At 41.5% G+C, this 23,408-nt stretch overlaps 1 protein-coding gene across 4 annotated transcripts in view; it reads right to left on the reverse strand.

Annotated features, from left to right (window-relative positions):
- Positions 1–13,400: 13,400 nt before the first annotated feature.
- The window catches only part of LOC129840589 (zinc finger E-box-binding homeobox 2-like), a 76,614-nt gene continuing 66,606 nt past the window's right edge, over positions 13,401–23,408 (reverse strand). For 2 of the 4 annotated variants that reach the window (XM_055908577.1, XM_055908576.1), the window contains exons 6-9: positions 21,234–21,342; positions 18,794–20,880; positions 17,213–17,315; positions 13,401–15,509 (exon numbers count right to left, since the gene is read on the reverse strand). In XM_055908577.1, the coding sequence (XP_055764552.1) occupies positions 14,920–15,509; positions 17,213–17,315; positions 18,794–20,880; positions 21,234–21,342 (2,889 nt within the window). In that variant the 3' untranslated portion in view covers positions 13,401–14,919. Of the gene's footprint in view, positions 15,510–17,134; positions 17,316–18,793; positions 20,881–21,233; positions 21,343–23,408 lie in introns of all 4 variants that reach the window. The other 2 variants (XM_055908575.1, XM_055908573.1) reach the window with 1 other exon arrangement.

Genomic DNA, 23,408 nt, shown 5'->3' on the forward strand with positions numbered 1-23,408 from the left:
TCTTTCATAACCTAATCATTACAAGTACATTAGATGAGCATAACAAGCTAAGAGGTTATGACTTTATTAACATGTGTACCCACTAGTAAAGAGGTCTGGCATTAGCCAAAGACAGATTATGTCTTCAAATCAAGCCAGAACTGACGATCGAGTCCCCCTAAACACAGTCAATTATGAAATGTTCATTAGGGTTCTTTTGTGCTGTGTATTTGTTATTGTTAGCTTGATAACATGGAACACTGACTTTGGATTGACAAGGATTTACAGTGGTGGATTGTATACAGAGTACAAGCCCATCCCATTCCAAAGACCATGAATACCAATTGGAAAGAGTCTACTGAAAAGAATTACTGCAGTTAAATGGTAATTTTCTCTAAAACAAGGGAGAAAAGCGAGATATGTACAGCAGAAGAATGATGGGCACCACTCACATAATAATATGCTAATCAGCCTCTGAAATACTGATGAACTTTTGAATCGCAAAGGATAAAATGACAACTTGAAAGCCGCAATATTATTATAATAATTGAGTGTTTTCATGTTTCAGTAATACTTATTTAAAAAAGAAAAAAGTTGAGAATTACGTAAGTAATTAGAAGTGTCTGCCTAAGATTGTTGACATTATAGAACACATGGTATCTAGGCTAATGTAGGCCGTCTACATGTGATTGGAAGGTCACTACATCTGGAGCTACCTCATAAGGAAAACATCTCCAAGGTTATTTTGCGTAGGCTACTGTACTTACACTGGAAAGGAAAAGGTGGAGCGAAAGAATTGACTGGCTATCCTTCCGCTAGAGGAGTAGGGGTATGCAAAAGAAGTCCTGAGGTATTTGGAATGAAAGTCAAAGGGAGTCTACCACATTTTGCTAAAACCAGACCCAAAAATGCCGGCGTTACACTTAGCAAAACGAACAAGTAACACAACTGCCCAAAAACAATATCATACACAATGATTTGAATTTTTGAATCTCTGCAGTCTACTATTCTTTCGCACATGAACAACTATAATCAGACAAGATGCCTGTCCCGAACTCTGTTTCCCTGATAGCCGATCAAAGTATAATTTATTGCTCTTCAGCTTTAACAAAGTATCTCGCTTTTCCTCCATCGACCAGCCAACATATCATGGCAATTAAAGAACAAAGGAAAGGGTTACCCCCCCCCTCCCCCAAAAAATACTCTACAGTATGATGAATGCTATTAATAAAATGCACCTCTAGTCCCTTCCAATGTGAAAGGCGAACCTATGAGTCTTTGAAGCTCCTCGGTCTTCCTAACTTAACCCAGTCCCTGCTCGTCTGTAGCTCTGCAAGGCCCTTTAATGTGGTGAGCCCACAAGCCGTTCCTACTGCCACACAATCACGTCACTGTACATCTTCAGAATAGGGATTATTTCCACTTCCTGGTCCGTTTGAGCTTCAATCAAAAGGCCCAGGACCCACGTACAAAAGAAAAAGTAAAGTAGTCCATAAACTGAAACCAGATGAAGCTTCTCTATTTTTACCTTTTCCTGCCAAGAATAGTCTGAGACATCCTGTATGGTTAAGGTTGAGACCCAGTGACTTAAGAACTCAATTGACTGAGGTTCGCTGAAGGAACAAAGACTTTTGGTGAAGGAACGAATTTCCTATCCAGGTGCTTTTGTACTCTATCGAATGTATTTTGATCTTGATCTTTGGCCTTGCTAAAAAATAATCCTAGAAGTTGCACATTTACTTCAATGTGGCTGGACTTCATCTTATCAAGCATTCTGATGATCATTTTTTTATGATATAGAATAACAGGTGCAAGAGGAAAACCCTTATCACACACCCTCATCTGAGATGTAAGACTTTTCAGAATGTTTTGTTGTCAGGTGTGAAATAACTTAATTGGGTACTGGGTATTTCAGAGTTCTATTCCCCGCCAAACGCTGCAAATTCCGTAGTGATTTGCTGCTCATTAAGGAGTGTCCCCCTCGGGCAACAGTTCTACACCTGTGACCATTCAAAAATGGCTCGCACAAACTACGTACAATCAGTAACTACCGTACTCTAAATAGGAAACGGATAACAAATATAACTAGAGATACCTATCAGCTCCTATGGTTATAATCAGATTAAGACATAAAGAGGTTGTACAAAATGAGTTTTACGCTGAGACAAGAAAGAGAATCCAAATGAGTTTGCTATTGCAAAATGTATAGCACTTGCTTTGTCGTTGTACTATGGGTTTCTATGGGAGTACAATTCAAATCAAATCAAATATTCTGTTTCCTAACTACTCTCAGATCCATACGCATTCAGAACCGGAAATTGAGATTAATGAATTGTATTTAATTCTAACCTTTTTTATAAGTCAAGAGTTCTGCTGGGTTATCTCTAATTTAAAACTGGAGCTGTACCAGCCATTAACGCCCCCCGATCCTTATTAAAGACATTTCAGGGCATGCCATAGCCACAAGGCATGGTTTAAATATATATCATTTAGTGTCATTTCGAAAGGAAGGTTTTAGAGAGAACTATTGTTACTCTAATTCCGTCCTTGCTTCTATGTGTTTTAAAAAACGAAGACATCATTTTAACTGGATCCGTTTACAAAGACAATGTATTTGAATGTGATGCTTTTGGAGAATGTATTGATATTACACAATTAACGGAAATCCTGAAATTGTATCAAATTGGTACTGCTTCTAATGATTGCTAGTCGACATTCTGTGTAACAGTCCATACGGTGAAGGAACAGTGTAAATGTTTTGTCTTGTGTTGTGTGTTGTGTGTTTAGAACTGTGCTAATTTGAGGGCCATAGGATGTGACAGTAGCCTGGGAATCTAAGCCAGCTGGAGAACCAACCATCCAGCCATCCAGCCATCCGGCCATCCAACCATCCAGCCATCCAACCATCCAGCCTCACTGTTTCCTTAGCTAGCCAGACAACATGTGGTTACCAAAAAGAATCACATCAAAACACCGAACAAATCAAACTACACCAAAGACTAACAAAACAACTCATTTGCACACAAAGGAAAAGTGAATTAAATATGGCCTTCCTCTGAAATGACTCTTGTAAACAAGGAGCTGTGCTAAGATGATACAGCTGGATATGCACTCTATAAGCAACGGTAATCATCACTCACTGTTTTCCTCCGCAGCCAGCCGGTATCCCTCTCTCCCTCTACCAAACAGTCTTAGGATTCCAAAACAGACCAAACAAGGACGGAACACAAGTTCAGTTGGTAGGCTAAATTAAGTTGGCTTAACTTATGAAAAGGGCATGTATCCCTCTATTTCACCTTACGGTAGATTACATAAAATAAAATAGATAATGGGACACTACGACATCTATTCTTTACTATGGAAATGACTGTTTTGTCGGCCATGGCTCTATTTCTGTAGCTAATCTCTGGTTATTCCAATGTGCCAGGTGTTCACTGGGGGAAAGAAATGCATGAGTTTACTGGCCATCCTTGAATTCATGATGTCCCAATAAAGAAGACTGTTCCCTCCCAGTCAAGTTAGTACCTCCATACACTGTGTCGCCACCATTGGCAATTACGACTTATGGTGATCAACAACAAGAGACGCTGCTCAAACTTTCCTTTTCAAAATATTGTGCTCTAACTCCAAACTTGGAATAGAAACCCGGAATAGTAACCCACAAAACAGTTGTCATGCCCCTAAAGTGAGACAAAAATAAGAGTTGATCTCCTTTCACTATGTTCAAAGTCTTCTTAACGTCTTGCTTGAATGACTGGGAAAATATCCACAAACACTGGAAACCATTCAAAATGGAATAATATTCCTTTTTCCAAGAAAAAAAGGAGAGAAAAAGATTATCATATGCAAAGTGTTTTAATGTCTTTATATTCATGTTATAGAATTTAAACTACTTCATCTTCTCCTCAATTCCCCGGGGAACGTTCTCACCAAGTTTTCAGTCGCACATTTTTGTGGTGACTTTAATTCAACTTGGCACATATTTCTTAGAATACAGTGAGGCTCTGGGGAAAACATAAATGTGGTCTCACTTGTTAGTGGAGGTTTTGTGCTAAAAAAGAATCAGACAATGGCTGAGGGAAAGGCCCGCCGTACGTCTTGCGAGGTATTGACACAGGAGCTATCGCAGAACAAAGTGGATCCGTGAGAAAGGAGAGAGAGAGAGAGAGAGAGAGAGAGAGAGAGAGAGAGAGAGAGAGAGAGAGAGAGAGAGAGAGAGAAAGAAAAGATTATCTTAATTATCATTCAGAAGCCGCTTAGAGCAGCACCTGTGCATGAATAATATCATTTATAGGCACATTGAGATGTGCATAATTCCCCTTAAATCACACACATTAACAGTATAACAAGGGATGAACAAGTCTGGCTCTCTCGCAGGCTCAACTCGGAGCGAGGGGTAGTCATTGTCAGCCCCTCACCTCCTCAATAAGAATGTAGTTCTTTATTCAAAGGTGCTGGCTTTCTTTTCATTCCAACATTTGACTACTCAATGTCGTCCGGTGGAAAGGTCTTATTAGGCTGCATATGCCCAATTTCATATTTCGTTTTGGAGTTTCAGTTTCTCAGCACATGAAATAACTACGAGTGTGTTTGAGATTGTATGGCTTCAACCTGGATTAACTTCAAGAGGTTACGGTGAGTTCTACACGTGCCATTGTCTAGGTGTGAGAGCCATTTCATTTGATAAACAGTATAAGCGAATGACTCAGATATTCCCGTGTCACACATCACCAAACCATACAGGATCATTTGGTGTATTACAATAAGCTTAGGTATACAAACCTTTCGGTGAAAAAAGGGGAATACTCATGCTGTGCAAGACCTTGATAAATGCCAAATAAAGCATGGAACAAGATTATCCGAATAACCTTCCCTACAAACTGTGTAACATGTCTGTCTTCCCAATAATGCATACGAAATTCCATGACACAAGAAGACCTTGGAGGAGCATTTATTGTACAAATATTCAGTAAGGGTTAGGATACACACAGAATCTGCAGGCCTGTTTAACACAAAGCTCATGGGGGCATAGGGAGCAGTACAGACGGTGCAAGGCATGCATCGACAGATATAGGAAGGAAGGAGAGATTAGCGAGTTCAATATTCACATGTACAGGGTTGCAGATATAATTACAGGGTACAGTGAAATGATTGTGCTCCGAGCTCCAACAATGCCGGACAAAGTGAAATAAAACAAGACAAATAGATAATAATAACTTTTGAAATAATAATACATATATACGGTACAGCATGAAAGTAGAGTAGATCAGCACACCGAAATGTCAAGTATTCACCCACTGCAGACCACAACCCGCGCTGTCAAAAGTTCAGTGTAATAAGGGAAGCCTTTGTGTGGTATTAAAATCCAACAGGCCTCCATTTGAGTGGAATACTTCAGGCTGAACAATGCCAACAGAGATATGGAATTTGCCTCCATACATCATTAGCCTGCTGACCGTCCACTACAGTGGAATCCATGCAGTGTGCGTGTGTGCGTGTGTGCGCGTGTGCGCGTGTGCGCGTGTGCGCGTGTGCGCGTGTGCGCGTGTGCGCGTGTGCGCGTGTGCGCGTGTGCGCGTGTGCGCGTGTGCGTGTGTGCGCGTGTGCGTGTGTGTGTGTGTGTGTGTGTGCAAAACCTACATGTTAATGACGCTATTAATGTCATTTATAGGAAGTGAGAAGATCAAGTTTTTAACAAAGGATTAACCTCAAGGTTGAACTGTAGCATCTCTCTACCCCTCTCAATGAAGCCTGTTCTAAATAACCATGGGTTCTTACGGCTGCTTATAGCAAGCGGTCATATAATTAAAGGAGCTACATGTATAATTTTTTGTTGTAATTTCAGAAAATGTCCATAATATATCTGCAGTATATATTCTACAATGCAGACATTCTATTTGACACAAAAAAAAGTCAGACCGGCTTCTGTTGCACCCTTCTTATCTTACATCGGCATCACTACGGAAATCCAGACGAAATCAGTTCGTATGAATATTCTGATGTTATGAAATATATTTGAACTCTGCTTTATTTTTCTCCCCACTGTTTGATTTCTATAACATATTGCATCACAATAAATTATTCATGTCAATTAGCTTTTCATCTTCGAAGATACAAACTCATGTGATCCTTTCAACAGCTATTTATTTCATAGCGGCACAGAGCTCTCCCTAGAAGCATACTACTATCGCCTGAGGACATACCTCTTAAATAAAAGCATCAGATCTTTGCATACCTACGATTTACATATTAAAGGAATGGGAGATGAATGTTGGAAGAATTGGGCATAGCAGTCTAATCATTGCCTACCTCTGACTGGAATTCTAAATTCTCCCTTCTGAGACATAACAGAAAGAAAATTAAGAGGATCTTTCAAGTTCATTATTCTCGAGACTATTCGAGTGCTCAGCACACTTTTACTCGGAGCGATCAGACTTGGTTGGTTGTACGGTGCTCCGATTCTATTTCTGACAACTCAATTCTCAGAATTCATGGATAGCCTGTATCCTATCAACATGGAGCGAGTGTCGTTGTCTTGCAGAAAGACTGTTGTTCTGACCAATTGAAGATGCTTTGGACATGTACCAGATTCACTTTCTGTACTGTATATACGTACACTGAGCGTACAAAACATTAGGAACTCTGCTCTTACCACGACAGACTGACCAGGTGAACCCAGGTGAAAGCTATGATCCACTTCAATCAGTGTAAATGAAGGGGGTTAAAGAAGGTTTTTTTATCACCATGAAGATAATACCTTTGACAAGATAGAAAAGATAACCATTTATGAAGTACTACGATACCACCTATGACCAGAGTTAAAGTATAAAATATAAATATCATCCACTAGTCATTGTAAGGTCATTATAATAGAAACTGCCCTTGCAAATATAACCTATGCAGATAGAAGGTCCAGCGAGATGGCATGAACCAAACGTATCACCCTTATCAAGCTGGCACACCATTGACTCATGTGCCCTATGGGTATGCATGCCCTGTATATGGGCAGACAGGAAACAAGGTTGCCTGACCATGGCTCCAATGGGTCAACGGCGTCATGGCATCACTGCCATACCACGTATCGTCACTTTGACCAGTCCTGAGTCTGACCCACTTGTCTGCCCGATCCACCCATCCACACGGGGAAGTGCGGCCCTCCACTACGTCATCCCCAATTGGGCCTGACACTACAGAGGTCAACAGTGATGCAATCTCACCACAGGGCTAATTAGGATATGCCTTCGTAGGACACCAGAGGAAGTAGATGAAGTATCCCCCCATTAAAGTCCCTCTCCGGGGAGACAGCAGATTGAAGCTCCACTGATCACTTAAATGAAGGAAGGAGGAGACACTCAACTCAACAAACTTCATTCCTGTCCACTCACTGGCTAACTTCCGCTTGAAAGACGTCAGCAACACAAGCAGTACCCCGGAGAGATAGTGTGTGCGTGATTGGACTCAACAGTTACATGTCAACATTATGAGCATGACAAAATGGTGCATCTAATCAAGCAACATTACTCGTTGAAAATATAGAATGCCGTGTTGCTATAAATCCACATGATGTGGATAGTTCACCAGCAAATATCCAAAAGCAGCATTGTCTCTCTATTCCGCTGTAGTCCCTCCGGTGGAAGTTATCATGTTTCAATTGAATGTGCATGTCTCAGAGACAGCAGGAACACAAGTGTGCGCTGTTGTCTTGACTGTGTAAACGTATTCATTTTGAAGGCAGAGGGCTGTGGAGCATCACCCGCCTATGGATGGATCCCATTAAAAGTGTTCCCTGGAAGGTCATGTCTCATATTACACACGGGACAGACATGGAGAGTTACAGTAAGACCGGCTTTGTTACACACAGAACAATCTCAGCTCCCACAGCGGTACAGCCTGGTCCCTGCAGATAGCTAGCGGCTGCCATGGTGGGCCACACCACCCACTTCGCTCTGGTATCCCCCTCGGCACAGCACAAACACGGCACAAACACAGCACAGAGGCACTTCGCAACGTTCTTCTCATTCGACTCAACTCCAGTCTTAACAGACACAAGCAACTTCTTTTTGAAACGGTTCAGTGCTGAATCACGTCTCTGGCGTGAGAGGTCTCTGGGATTCACAAACCCTGGTTTTTAATGAAGTAACAACAACACCCACACAGCCATCGCTAGCTTTTCCCGTGCAAATGTGGAGATGATTACAAGTGAGAAAAGCAGAGGGGGTCTGGCTTTCTATCAAATAAATCATGTTTTTTCCCCCCCTTCCTCTTCTTCTTGTCCACACATATTTCTAGGTGATTAGTGATGATGTACGCTCACAACCACAACCAGGTCTCATTTACTGTAGATACGAGATAGGTCAAAAATATACTTACAACCCTTAAATCAGAACCTGCTTGATATTGACAACCAGTCAAGCGTATCTCTACATGAAGGAAGCATACAGTATATTTTAGAAGAAAGATATACTGTAGATATTGAAGGTTAGTGATACAGGTGTCCACCTTACAAACCCTCCATGAATTAATAATCTAGTACTAGTAGCCTACTCAAAGGCTTTCTGCATGTCCTGGCAGACAAAATATAGAATGAATTCCTTTACATAAATGCAGTTTAACCACATGAAATGACATGCAAATGAAGTATGCATAATATTATACCCAGTGAATAAGTTGGTGCTACAGCCCCAAAACCTTCCTTTTTAGAGTGAGAAAAACACTTTTACAATACCGTTTCTGTGGTTTTACGTAACAGCCTATGATTGAATAATCATTTCTCGGGGGTCTTTGATCTCATAAAGGGGAGGCAACTTTAAACGTTGTGCAGATTAAGGTTTCAAAGCAAAAGAATGACACAGGACTTTTTTTTTTGTGCAACACGAGTCAAGTATCATTACACTTCAAAAGTGCAGGCCTTACAATAAAGCTAATCATTAAATAAAAGGAAAAATACCTAATTATTGGGAGCCAAATACATATTATGAATCTCTCTTGTTCGCAGAGCTGAGCGCTTGGAAATACATATTAGCCATGGGGGATTATTACTATGTTCACCAGCCTCGCCACTTTCGGCATTATCAGCCAGGTTTGTTCCACTGACATCCATAGAAGATGGCTGAAATGAATTCCTTTGAGTACAATATTTATATATGCAAGCAGATGACACTGTCCCTATCTCGACAAGAAAGAGAGACACAGACACTGCCTTTACAAGATGGGCAGTTCAGTTAATAAAGTTACTTTTCGGTCCGTCTCTATCACAAAGCACATCAATCTCTTTAGCTATAACAATATTAGTCCATATTTGGTCAGTGTTATAGGTGCCCAGCTACACTTTATCATACGGTCTCCTTCAAACAGAACAATGTGCTCCAAAGATGTATTTTATTGAAGCATGTCGTTGTATTAGATAGCCACTTCGGCCAAACAAATTGATGGTAATTATGTGATATGATCAACACTAGCATACATACATGTCCATGGAATGAAATTATACTCCCAAAAAGTGCTTTATCTCAGCAGCGTTTGTTGTATTCTTTCCTTTTTCTTGAGATATTAAGCTATTTAATTACCGTTAAGATCATTAAGGAGTGATTTTAAGTATAATTTGCAGTTCGTGAACTGTTTAAAAAAAATGACACTTAATATAATTAACTGCTGTCATTAGGCCTAATCCCAGTAGTATAGGAGTGAATGCTTGCTTTAAGAAATTACATATATGTAAAATTGCATACATTTCAATCCAACAAAAAAAGGTTTGGGCTGCAAAGGTTTGGCTCCCTCAATGGCATAATTATCTATTTCCAGAGTGTGCAGTGTAAAAACAGCCCATTAACTCAGGGTCTTATTCACCGTGCATAATCATATACCTACCATGTACTAACCTCATAAATTAATTGCCAATGGCCTCTTCAGAGCCAGCGCTAAACGTTGTACAGGGGTTAGAGAGGCCACACGAACATTTGAGCTTCAATCATTCTAGCTATTAACAATACCCTGTTTACTATAAGTCAGGCTGTGTACAAATCATAGCTTGACATCAGAAAGGAGGGCAAGCAGACAATGAGTCTTGCGAGAGTTAAATGACTACATGAACCGTACTTTGAATTACATCGTCCTTTTTTTGTCTGGTGGTGAAGTATCTAATTAAAATAGAGATATTTTCCTGTCAAAAATAGTGGGGACCATGTTTAATTAAGTCAAGAGGACAGTAACATATTAGTGATATGAAAGTCTAGGCAGTCATCCACCATTCGCATGATGCCTTTCATAAAAAATGCATGTGCCCATCTTGAAAGGATCACTATAATTTGTGAAGGAGTATTGTGCCCCATTGAAATTAATATCCCTGGTAAAATGTTGTACAGAAAACCCTGAAGGTGATCGCTAGCTTTCAGAAACCAGGCTACTATAGCCTAATCACCCTATATGGATAGGGGATCATGTGGTTAACCGTTTCGTTGATAATGTTAAAGAAGTGTCACTTTGTTTTGGCCAATAGTTTAATCACCTCGGAATCATCCCATCCTCCTATCCTATGGCATCGGAGATTATCATTGTCGTCGGCCAAAACTGACCAGTAATTTAAATAGATATGATTACACCTACACCGGCATGCTGGGCCTAGCACGAATTAAAGTCCCCTAGAAATGTGTAATGAGTGATGTTCCCTGTACCCAGCTGAGGCCCTGCAGACACAGCCATGATCCAGCATTCTAATCGCCCGTCAGCCGAAGCCGCTGTTGCTTTCCATTAGAATCTGTGTTTGTGCATATCAAAGATTCCACAAACGCGTTGGCAAAACACATAATCACTTTCCCCTCAGAGAGAGAGAGAGAGAGAGAGAGAGAGAGAGAGATTTTTATAAAGGGGTGAAAGTATGGATGGATAAACAGTGCAGACTGATTTGCAAGAAAAGAAAAACAAACAAAAAGAAAGAAAGGAAGTCTTGGTAGAGAAACTCCCTGAAAACTGTATCAATGTGTAACACTGACTCAACAACAGTGTGCCTTCTCTATGCAGGGCAATGGTTTGCTATGGTATGGGAGTGTATTGATGGACTGGGGGAGGGGTCCAACTCACCATATCACAAGACCAACATAGTCGAAATAGCTTACTTACATACAACGCCTGCTTTATCCGCCATGACTCCTTTCCATACCATGTCAACTATGCGGCGAGGGTGTGAACAAGTGCATCAAATAATACATGCAAAATAATAAAAGTCTATGCAGGGGTCTTTGCTCCACACAACGCCCAACCCCCTCCGATTTTGGAGAGCATTGTTGTCTTTGTTCTCTTTACTGCTCGCCTGCCTCCTCTCCGCTCTGCACCTGCTGCATTCATCAGAGTAGGGAATGCAGGCAGGGCAGGCTTGGACCTCTAGTACTCCCTCAACTGAGAGTGATGGTATTCAGTCTGCTTGTCCTGATACTTTATCTTGGAAATCAATGCATGAGATAATGTTGAAATATGTCAGAATTGTATGCTATTGGTAAATAATGTATTGTGGTCAATGCATGCTAAACATTTACAGTTGAATTTTCGGTCGGTGAAGTTTTCCTGTGTTACAGCCCTTTTGCTAAATCGAGTATTTTACATCATCGGGCAGAAATCCATGTGTGTTAGCATCTTTGTCGCAGATGGTGTAGCCTTTCAAGATATGCAACACATTTAAAAAAGTTGAGAACTCCTTGGCTTGCCATCATTCTCAACAGTGCATTGGAGCACAAACTTCACGAGAGACTCTGCCCTTCAATAAGGATATAGGTCTGGTTGGATGATTTTCTTTTATTATTATGATCATCATTTTTTTGGTCTGTTTTTGTCCCACCACTGGCACACTGGTGCACCACCTGCTCTGGGTCTCTTTCTGCTTGGGCCAGACTGAACAGCTAACAGCTGGCTGCTCTTCTGACACTCTGATTGGCTAATCCCTACTGGTCACTTGTGCTTCTCCTGCCTGCCTGCCTGTGAACTTTCTCTCTCCCAGTGCCAGGTCTGGGCCTTCTTCACAGGGGCCGTCCTTCATACGCCCTGAGAATGATATGGGCAGCATATGGGGATATGTAAATAATTTAATGAGGTCAAAAGTCTGAGCTCTCCTCTCTACCTCTCTTACCCTGGATATATCATGGATCCTACATCAACCTCCTCTTGTTTTTTTTGCTATATGTTTACTAAATGTTTTGGAAATTAACTAAACGTTTTGGAAATAAGCTGCGTATCCTTTATTCAGAGTTAATTCTTCTGAAAATAAAAAAAAATCAGTTCAGTGGTACACACTTCTATTTTATTTTCCTTCTCATCTGAGAACTTGGGAATGCCAAGGGCCATAAAGTTTCCCTATATAACATGTCAGCGAGGTACAGTATGTGTTGAGCCAATGACAACATTAAGTAATGTAACCATAGTAAGACTCGGAGATATCAATGGAAGCAAATTGCACACCCTGAAGGCAAAATCTACACTTAATGTCTGAGTCTATACCTAAAACCAGGGATGAGTCATCAGAGTTCATATGTTCCAAACACACCACCAGTCTGGCCAAAACGTACGGCAATATGCAATTATTATTAGTCACTGTAACCTCATGTTGTCATTAGGTGTTTTTTCCTCCCAAACATTCGACCAGCTCGGTTAAGTATTTTCAAATTAAGTTCTAAAAGGAAATTGTTCTTTCCTTCAAAATGATTGACTGGGGCGAAACAAATAACAGTACAACTTCCCTCCTAACGTCATGACCTTCCTTATTGTGGCGCGGAAGGTTCTAGAATGTGTCAAATACATTCCACCTGTAGTGTTCTATCCTCCTTGAAGGTATCTCCTCCTTACCTCTGATCTCTGTGGAAGCGTTGCATTCTTAATCGTCCCGAACAGTTAACAGTAGATGGTTAAATTCAACGGCTAATCATTTAAGACCTCCCCTTTTATCTGTGAGATAGCACCGAATGATCAGATGGCATCAGGATCAATATGAAAATTGGAATATGCAAAGCATGCTCTGCGTTTGGCATTGCTCAACCTTTTCCCTTTCATCTCAGCCTTTTGATGTTGCTTTGAATCTGCATATGCAGTGTGAGCGGTTAATAGCTGTAAGTATCTTCACACGAAAGTACTTTTACAGTAGCTGGCGTCCACCTTTCATTTTAATGACTAAATTTGTTTCTTTGCTTTTTTTCTCTCTTGGTAATGTGACTGTCATTAAACAATCATTAAGTCTATTGAATGTTATAAAAGTATTGAAAATAATGAATTATTGTGTGACTCAGTATGTGAAAAGTTGAAATCATACGAGGCAAACTCCCAATTTTGGGGGAATGTGGGTCTTTTACTTTCAGACAACTCCTTTTCTGAGTGACAGGTGTAGTTATGTGGTTCTCGAGCACTGCTACAAAAGCACGAAAAAAAAAATTAAACATAAGGCATTTGTGTTCTGTAATTTGGCTACTTTTATTCGAGCATGGTCATTTCCAAGAGAAATTACAAATTAAAAATTCAATAATACTTTTACAAAGACATTTCAGGAAAGATTTTCTTCAGTCATGGTATCATACATTGTATCTTAACAGTCCCTCTTCATTTTTTTAGCAAAAAAAAAAAAAGATGAAGAAAGTGGAATTTTTTTCGTTAAAAATACAGTGTTTTCACAATATTGTATAAAAGTTCCCAAATTTGGAATTTCCAGTAATTGGAAAATAAAGGAAATAAAACAAAATAATATAGTTGAAAATTTCACAATTAATGTTTCAAAACACAATAAATGCTCTCTTTACGTAAAATTTGCCCAATGATCAACGCCAAGTTCATTTTTACTAAAATATATCTATATATTGAAGAACTATAATACTGTACACTACAGTATGAAATAAATAAAATTAGGAAATATAAAATGGGCCACATAAATAAAATGTTATTCAACCTACAAACAAAATGAATGCAATTTTGTTGTTTCAAAAAATTGTTTGGTGTAATACTGACAAAAGTTAATGAAATAAACCTGAAAATTGCACAGACATATGTAAACTAAGGAGCTGCTGCCTAGTGTCCTAATACTGACATGGGTGCTTGAAAGAGCAAGGTGAGCTATCTCTTAATACCGAAGCTGGTGAAGAGGTAACATGTGTCACCCTCCTTTCACACAATACAAGGATGGCACTTGCAGAAACACACAGATTAAAAGGTTTGCATATAAGGCTTTTTCTTATCAAAAACACCTTACAAAGGCTTTCTCCTTCATTGTTCACACGATCCTTCCATCTACTGTACTGTACTGCCAAACCGTTTCCCCTTCATTTCAAGGTCTCTTTAAGACTTCAGTATCTTAAAATCAAACAGGTAATATCTGTTACGTTCCTTCACAGAGAAATTCGGAGGCCTAAAACTGTGTGGCTAGCTGGCCTGACGACAGGGCAAAACTATAGACAACACATTAAGTGAAAGATAAGTAATACAACTGATGGACTGTAGCGTGGACACTACTGCTTTTTTCAACACTGTATAAATATATACATAGGCAATACTTTTTTATTATTTTTGTAGTGATTATTATAGAAGCGAAGTGCAATTTGTACAAGTCACTAGTTTGTGCTATAAAGACTATGGAACACAGAGTTTTTAGGATGTTAGCACCACACATATTTTTAGGCCTTAATACTGTACAATTTTAAAATGGATTCATTTATTCATTTTTCATTTTTGCATAATGCAGCCTCTTCTTACACAATTCTCCGCCCCACCCCCCACCCCAAAATCAAACTTCTAATCAGTGTCTCCTTGGGCAGACATATACAACCACCCCTTGAGTCCTTGAGTCCTTCAATACAAAGCTTCCTAGAAGCTTCAGGCACGTGCATGTACAGCTTCAACTCAGCAGCGTTTAAAACCAAGCAGGTAACAATACTGAACAGAAAAGTAAGATGGGAAGTTTTTTTAAATGCAGTTTTATTACATGCCGTCCTCCATATTGTCCTCGTGATCCGATTTGGTTTCTGTTTTCCCGTCCAACGAACTATCGTCCATCGAGTGCTCGCCGTTCTCCTCCTCATCCCTCAACATGTCTGGATCTGTGTCCATGCTCTTGTTCTCGCTCTCCTCTTCCTCCTCCTCAAAATCCTCTTCCCTACGTCCTATTTTTGCGTACGTTCCTTCAACTTCCTTCTGACGATCTCTCATGCCTCCGTTCATCCCTCCATTCATCCCTCCTTCCCTCAGAATGCCCTCGCGGTCCTCCAGGTCGGGGTAGCCCTGAGGAGTCATGCCCTGTAAGTAGGCCCGGCTCAATAGTAGCTCTGTGGGCTCTAGGTGGCCCTTCTCCCGGGCCTCTCTCTCGGCCGCTTCCCTCTCCTCGGCCTCCCTCTTGCAGTAAGAGTAACGGTGGTTCATGTGCTGGGAGTAAGAGCCGGAGTGAGAGAAGCGCTTCCCGCACTTGTCGCACTGGTACGGTTTCTCGCCCGAGTGCAGTCGTGAATGTTCTATGAGGTGGTGCTTGTGTTTGAATGCCTTCTTGCAGATTTGACACTGGTGTGGCCGTTTACCTGAGGAGACACAAAGGGAGAGGAAAGCAGACATGAGTTTCTCAGCTCGCTACGTTGTTACTACATTTCACACAAGTATAAACATCAGGAGGAGAACAAACACAAACTTAAAGTACATTCAGATGATTCGAATGGTACGAAGCAACTTGAACTCTCATTACAATATCAATGCTAACTTTGTCATAACTTATTTGTTTATTTTGAATGAGGAGATAAACAGCTTAAATAAACCACAGGGTCTGTCATGTGTTTACACTATGAAAATCCCTCCTATCGCTAAAGCATGGAGGAACAGAATCACAAGCACTTATTTTTGGCGTAATGGATGGATGCAACGTAAATAAACCACCGCAAACTAAACAAACAGAAAGCTGTGACAAATAAGTAAACAAATAGGAGATGAAAATTGAACGAGAGACTCCTATGGCTACCCTGATAATCTCAGAAGAATAATTCTACTTTCTAGACGCCTCTGTACCTCAACTATATTGGGACTCATCTCTACTCTGCTCACGGTGTAAGATGGGACACCCTGAATGCAAAAGTGTGAGACGAGAAACTCGAGCCACCCTACATTGATGGAGAGAAATTTCATTACATCATGCTACCAAATGATCTGGCTAAACAAAAACTCTCCCAGCAGCCAGCGATGGTGGCTGGTCATGGTGTATATCATGGGGTGGGGAGTCGAGGACAGTTGCACCCCTTTTGAATTTGCTACACCTCAGCACATCCGGAAATATAACAGTCTATCTGACACAAATCATAAGACAGAGTTTCCCCTTTGGCATTTCAATCAGCTCATGACGCCACTTGTGCCACAAAGCACAGACACCAAACACATCTGGCCAATTCCTAGCCACAAATAGCCCTGGAATGCCTTCAACACTTTCCATAACTGCCGTTCTTGCAACACACACCTGCTAATACCACAACCAGATTAACTGCAGGCTACATCAAGCATGTTCTGCTGCGTGCTGCACATAGTCCTGTGTGTGAAGAATGACGCAACTTAGTGAAAGAGTTTAGTTGTGAGAAGTGTCAAAAAAATAAATAAATAATAATCAACACAAAAATGTTCAATGGGTTAAACCGATCTGTCACTGATTAGAGTGATAGTCAACGAAGGACCGTTTTGGTCAAGTGATACTGTCAGTGGTCTGTCTCTGTCTCTTTATTAGTTAAATGTGGGTGTGCTTAGTGTGTTTTGCACATCATAATAGGGTTAATCAAGTAGCATGTGATGGATATAATTAGAAACGGCCAAGGATGACATTTACCTCAGACAGTGCCCTCATGCATTATGCAAAGCAATGACACAACATTTAGCTAGGAACTTTCTACCCCATTTTGATTTAAGTATGGAGCTTATATACGCAGAGAAAGGTATTTCTGCCATAACCCCGATAATGTAATGTCTTGCTCTACATATTTTAGTAAGTATATCTCCTCACCCCTGTCAATGAAGAAACAAGTTAGGTCTCGATTTACATACAACTGAAAAAGAACAAAGCAAGAAAGAAGCGGGGAATAAACCAAATGAAACAATTTCAAAGGGTTTAGTAACACAAAACATTAGAAATAAAAGCAGTGGGGTAAAATAAGTGTTCCAGAACAGTATATACCTGTGTGTTCATATTTGTGTCTTAGGAGGGAACTGCTCTTCTGGAATGTTTTGTCGCACAAGTCACACGCGTACATACCACTTTCTGTCTTCTTAATCTTCTTCCGGGACAGACAGGAGTCTGAATCGGTCATATCATCCAGTCCTGACATATAATCTGCTGTTCCGTCTAGCAGCTCCCCCTAGAAAATGACACATTTATCAATCCACACGTCAACTCAATTTAGTACCTCCTGATGTTTGCCTGAATGAAAGACAGAATGGAACTTACTGTTTGACCTAATTACGAACACTCCAATACAGAGCTCAGGTGTAAATACACAAATGAATATATAAAAGGCAAGACTTCATTGTAATGGTTGAGAATCTACCCTGAATGTTATTTAAAAAAAAATCTCCATATATTTGAATCCTCATCAGTCTAATTTTATACATGAAAGAGTTTTAATTCTATATGTATCTGTTCTTTATAAGGGAAAATGAAGCCGAAAGGCATAGACTTAAATTAATTGAGGGGGAAATATTATTACATTAGAAGGTCATAACAATAAGAGAAAGCCCATTGCGGGGCATATTGTCATACTCTTCTAATTTCCAACTCATAATGATTAAATCAAGAGGTGTTCTAAATGACCAATATTGAGAAGCACCATTGCTCTCATTAAGAAGTGCTCGCTCTGGTCTGACAAGGATTCCTTTGGCGGGGACATTTTCTTTCTTACACTGTTTTTAAAGAACAGAGCCACTATCATTCTGCCATCAATTTGAGCTAAATGCCCGTAGCTGTATAAAAAAAAATCTAATTTAATAACTTAGAATAGGAAACATTATTAATACTTTTTATATCAAAATGGTTCCCTCTATGTTAAACAGCCTTCAGCATTCAGTGGGAATGAACATGGAGCCTGTGCATTATTAACCTGCGTGTAGAAACTCATTTTGGCTTTAGAGTGCTAATCTCTTTCAAATAAAATACAAGAAAGTGGCTGAGAATTGGAGTTGGAGTCAGATCCTCTGTGCTGTGTGCAGCTCCGGGGCTTACCCTTTTCCCTATTGCACAGATCATGTACACTATTTCCCTCACACAACTCACAACACAAAACACCTAAGGAAAAAAAACTCAAAATAAACTAGGCTGAGAGATTGATTTTAAAGGGTACGTAGTCTATGTTTTACTCTGGAATAGACTACACTGAACAGCTGGAGACGTGATGCTGCCTGCACTCTGCGTTAAGGACAATCCACGGTGGAGTCTGACAACAACTGAATCCCCCACATCATAACCTCTTCTGAAACGGCAATTATATGCTGATATCGCTAATGACGCCTGCTTGGAGAACTGAACAACTCCAGGCTCGTTTGACAGCTGGTTATCTACCTGACTGTGTTTTCTCCCTGGTTCAATGTGCTGCAGGTGAGCATTTGAGCTCATTAGAGTACCTTTTAATTAGTGGCACAATGAGCAGATCATTTTAGAGAATTTGAGAGGGGTGGGGGGTAGAGATGGAGGGAGAGAGAAAGGGAGAGAGAGAGAGAAAGGGGTTAAAGATGGGGAGAGAGAGAGAGAGAGAGAGAGAGAGGTTAAAGATGGGGAGAGAGAGAGAGAGAGAGGATAAACCGGAGGCTTAAAAACTAAACCACAAGTGGCTTATCTATTTACCTGGAAACCAGGCTTTCGCTGGTATTTTCTCCTCTGCTGCATCTCAGCAAAGGTAGCTGCTCCTGTTGCATAAGTGTAGGCCATGTGTGGTAGGAAGCTCATCTGATCCAGCCCTGGGTATGGCCTCAGCCCAGGCATGCTGGCCTGCATCGGAGACATGAAGGTGGCAGGTGGGAACGCGGTCTGTTGCGGAAGCGACGTGTACATAGGTTTGGCACCGAAGGGGTTCATCCCGAACAAGGGGCTGGTGCTTTTGTTGAAGTCTCCATTGAGGTGGTTCTGGCCTCTGCCTTCAAACTCCTTCTTGAGATAGGCCAGGTTAAGTGGCTCTTCGAAGTGTTCTCGTGGGGAGGGAACACTGGAGTGGTCATGGTGGTTAATACTGTTTAGTTTAGGCCTGCTCTTCACGGTCATGGCGTGTTTGGGCTCCTTCATGAGCTTTGGCAGTGACAGGTCCAGTGGTTGTTCAGACAGGTTCATGTTGAGGTTCAGGTCCTCAGACATCAGGCTGTTTGGAGTATATGAGCTACTCTGGGAGTTTTTGGAAGATGTGGAGGAAAGGTTCAAAGGTGAAGGTGTGCTGCTCCTTGAGAGGTGGTCCAATTTGGAGTGGTCACCCATGTGTTTGGGGTGTCCACTGAACGTGTTGGCTTTCATGAGTCTGAGTTGGTTCTCACAGTTGTTGACGTTGTTATGGAGCTCTGCAATGGAGGGGGACGTGATACGGTGGTCACGGTTGCGGTCACGGTCATTATACTTGATCAGGGACACTGGGGATCTAGCTGCCATTGAGTCTTTAGTGGGAGTGTGGTTGTGGTTGTTTGCGGCTAGAACCATATCTGCATGGTTGTTCCGTTGTTGTTCTAGTGGTGGAGTTCTTGGGGTGCCGTACTGGTAGACTTTCCTCTGCTCGAACCACTCTTTGACGAATTCCTGAGGAAGGCCGACCGCTATGGAGATCTTCAGTAGTTCCTCTGAATTGGGCTCCATGTTCATAGCGAAGTAGGCCTTGAGCACTGACATGTGGTCCTTGTATGGGTTGATGGGGCTTTTCTCAGACAGCATGGACGAGAGCAGGAGGGCATGCTTCTCCGTAAACATCCCCTGTTTTGTGGGCATAAGGTTCTCGCTAGTCTGGAGAACTGTCTTGATCTCCTCATTCATTTTACACAGGTAACGTTCATGCTGATGCAAGGGAATTGGACCTGGGAAGGCTTCTTTGCAGTATTGACAAGAAAAGGGTGTAAACATAATGTTGTTCTCATGCATCTTATCCTCTGTACCTAAATCTAGCATGTGGTTGGATTTCTCACGTTTGATAGTGCTAATTTGTCTCTTTGAGTCCGTGGTCAAGCTCTGGAGACAAGCTTTGGCTTCGTTCACTTTTTCTAATGTGTAGTCGATGATGCTTTTAGTGGCACCGTTATGGCTGACGACTGGAAGACCAACCTGGTGACCCCCCTGTGACGTCAGTCCCTGTTTCTGCTCCTCGATCTGGTTCCCGAGCTCCTTCATGTAAGCCTTGAGCCTGGAGATCTCCTCCGGTTTGCAGTCCATCTTCTGCCTGCACACAGTGTTGTCCACGATCTGGAGCACCTTCTGGACCTCGCTCAGGTTGTTGCTCAGGGACGGGTAGCCCAGGAGCTGTTGTTCGATCCCCATCCCCAGGTGCTGCATGGGGCTCTGGGCTGAGCAGTGGATCCCTAGCGGGCTACTATTTCCGCCCATCCCTCCGTTCATGAAGGGCCCAGGTGCGCCGAAGCCATGGGAGGCCATCATGAGTTTGTAGTCGTTGAAGTCTAGTGGTTCTGTTTTGATGTTCAGGTGGTGGTTGTTCTGGTCCTGGTGGTGGCCCAGGGGCTTGCCGTTTCCGTTTCCGTTCTCTAGCTTGTGTCTCAGCTGGGTGATGGCGGGGTTAGTGGGGGAGGACGAGGCTGACGTAGGGGATGAGCCTGTTTTCATGTTGTTGCGCATCCTCCCGTTGACTGCGATAAGGCCGATGCACTTCTTGCTGCTGATGTGAGAGCTGTAGGAGCCTGAGTGGGAGAAGCGCTTCTTGCAGTTCGGGCATTCGTATGGCTTCTCACCTGAAAAGAGACAACGTATACTTTTACAAACATCTGCCATGAACACAATTGGAACGGGATAACGAACACACATATTCTCATTTATTAAATACAAGTGGGCTAAGGGAAAATGTATCAACAATGAACACCTTCGATTAATGCCAAATTGAAGTGGAAACACTGAACTGCTCAATTGTGAGATTGGCAGATAGAAGGAAACAAAGTAGCTCAAGTCGTCCATTGGAACAGTGGGAGAGAGAAAAGGCAATCGAACAAGGCAATCGAATTTTTGTACAACCTGTGAAGTTCACCACAGTCTTAAATCAAGGTTATGCTTATTCAAAGAGGAGTGCACAGGCCCCCTTGCTACCCACCACTGTGAATCCGCAGGTGTTCCTTCAGATGGTGCTTGTACTTGAAGGCCTTGCCACATTCTGTGCATTTGAACTTGCGGTTGCCAGCCCCCTGGTTCAGCAGTTGGTGCTATAGAGAAAGAAGCAGGTATTGACATGAGTTCTGCTAACAACATTACAGGGGGAAAATAGTTCACTAAATAATCACAATCAGCCTTCGGTGCAATCGACCGACAAGCCAAATGTCTCGCGTTTCTACACAGCCCATCTTGCCTCTTTTTACTTCCATCTCCAACGAGAGAGTACAAGAGTGGCGCTGATAACAGAGGGAATCACATACCTTTTCATTTCCTGGCTCTCGAGCCCAGGAAGCATGCCTTTAGAATTTGGCAGCCAATAAAATAAAATAAATGAAAGGGGCTCTTTTTTAAAATATAGTTTCCCCCTCATTAGAGACAAGCAATCTGATCTACTTTTATTAATTTGGGGTAATCACTCAAAAGATATTCTGACTATTTCACAAGAAGTCCTTCCCTGTATTTCACATATCTACATACAACAGTAATTATACATGAAGAAACATTACATTTCCATAAATGTTGAAATGTCTTAATTGGAACAGATTTCCACTAATCATTTGAATCCTCAAACGTCTCTTTAATAATCGTAGACTATGCTGGATAGGATGGGCCTAGGCCTTGATTCTCTGTTCAAAGGTAAACATCAGTTGCGGCCTCTCAAATTTGCAATTCAAACAGGGGGAGGCCTCTGCCTGTTTAAAAATCCAAATATTATAGTAATAACAACAACAGTAACAGCGTACGTGTAAACGGGGGGCACACCAGGCGTGCACAATTAATTCTGAGTGGGAGGTGAACATGTTAAATGCTTAGGCAATACAAAAGATCTCTCAACAACACACGCTACGCAGGCAGAGGCATAGCAGGAAGAAGCAGCCAGCGTCCTGATCCAGCTTGACAATTGCTGGGGTGTGCTGACTCTACCCACATTGCTGGGGAGACAGATGGCGTAAGGGAGGACACAGGGAGGGATTGTTCAAACGGCAGCAACCTTCAAAAAGATCGAGCAGGAGTGGGTCTGTCTGTCGCTGGGGCCGCCAAGCGCAAGTCGGAGACCCCACCGCTCGTATGTTGCTGAGTTGCGTAAACAAACAGCAACAGCTGCTCTGGCTCCCGCTGCTTCCCTCTGAGGACCGCAGTAAACTTTAGTTGTGCCAATAAGATACAATCATTTTCTAACCCTAATTGTCAATGGCACCAACACCAGCAAATGTGTTTTTTTGGGAGGGGGACTTGCTATCCTACATGACTCAGGGAAGGTTAGAGATGGGATGGGATGTTGGATGTTGTTGTCGGGGCGCATGGGCTGGGTATTCAAATATTATTGGCTCGTATTAATGACACATTTTCTCTTGATTGGTTAATTGGATAAGGAGAGTTACAGGTTATTTTTAGAATTTTGTATGGTGTTTATGGCGAGGGCATTTTTTCCTAGATAGAGACAGCTCTCACGGGACATGGGATTGGGACTTGCCTGTAAGCGATGACACAATGATTCACTAACTTCACAACACATTTTATTTTTCTTTCTTCTTTCTTTTTTACCCCAAGAGGACTTAAATTGTCACTACCGGTTTTGTTCAGATTCACTTATTTTTAAACATGGTTGGCAAGCAAATGTAACGTCTATGAATAGAAGGTGTTTTTTTTCCACACAGGGAGTTGGATGTGATGCATGGAAATTGCCAACAAATTCCCAGGTTAGTTTATATTAAAGAAAATACATTGAGAGTGAGTGAGACTCAATAATAAGTGTACATGTTGATTCTGTTAATGCAATGTAAGGAAATGGTGGAATGTATGACATAGTACTGCATACAGGAAATGCTTGATTTTAAAGAACATAAAATCTACCAGTTGAAGTGAAATTAAGGAGCAGAAAAAATGTCTAAATTGGAAATTAACATAATCATTCGATCGTGAACATAAGACGGCAAAATCATATCAGACGGGGCCATCAAAAAACCATTTAGGGCCTCAATTAAAGTTATTACCATTAAAAGATCTGCATCTTCAAAATGTCATGAAAAATTAATAATGACTGCCAATCAAAATTATATAATTTCCTCCAAGGGATCATAGCACATTAGAAATGAAGTGATAGGGGCATATGATC

Source organism: Salvelinus fontinalis, chromosome 41 (genome assembly GCF_029448725.1).
Source record: "Salvelinus fontinalis isolate EN_2023a chromosome 41, ASM2944872v1, whole genome shotgun sequence".
Taxonomy (NCBI): Eukaryota; Metazoa; Chordata; class Actinopteri; order Salmoniformes; family Salmonidae; genus Salvelinus; species Salvelinus fontinalis.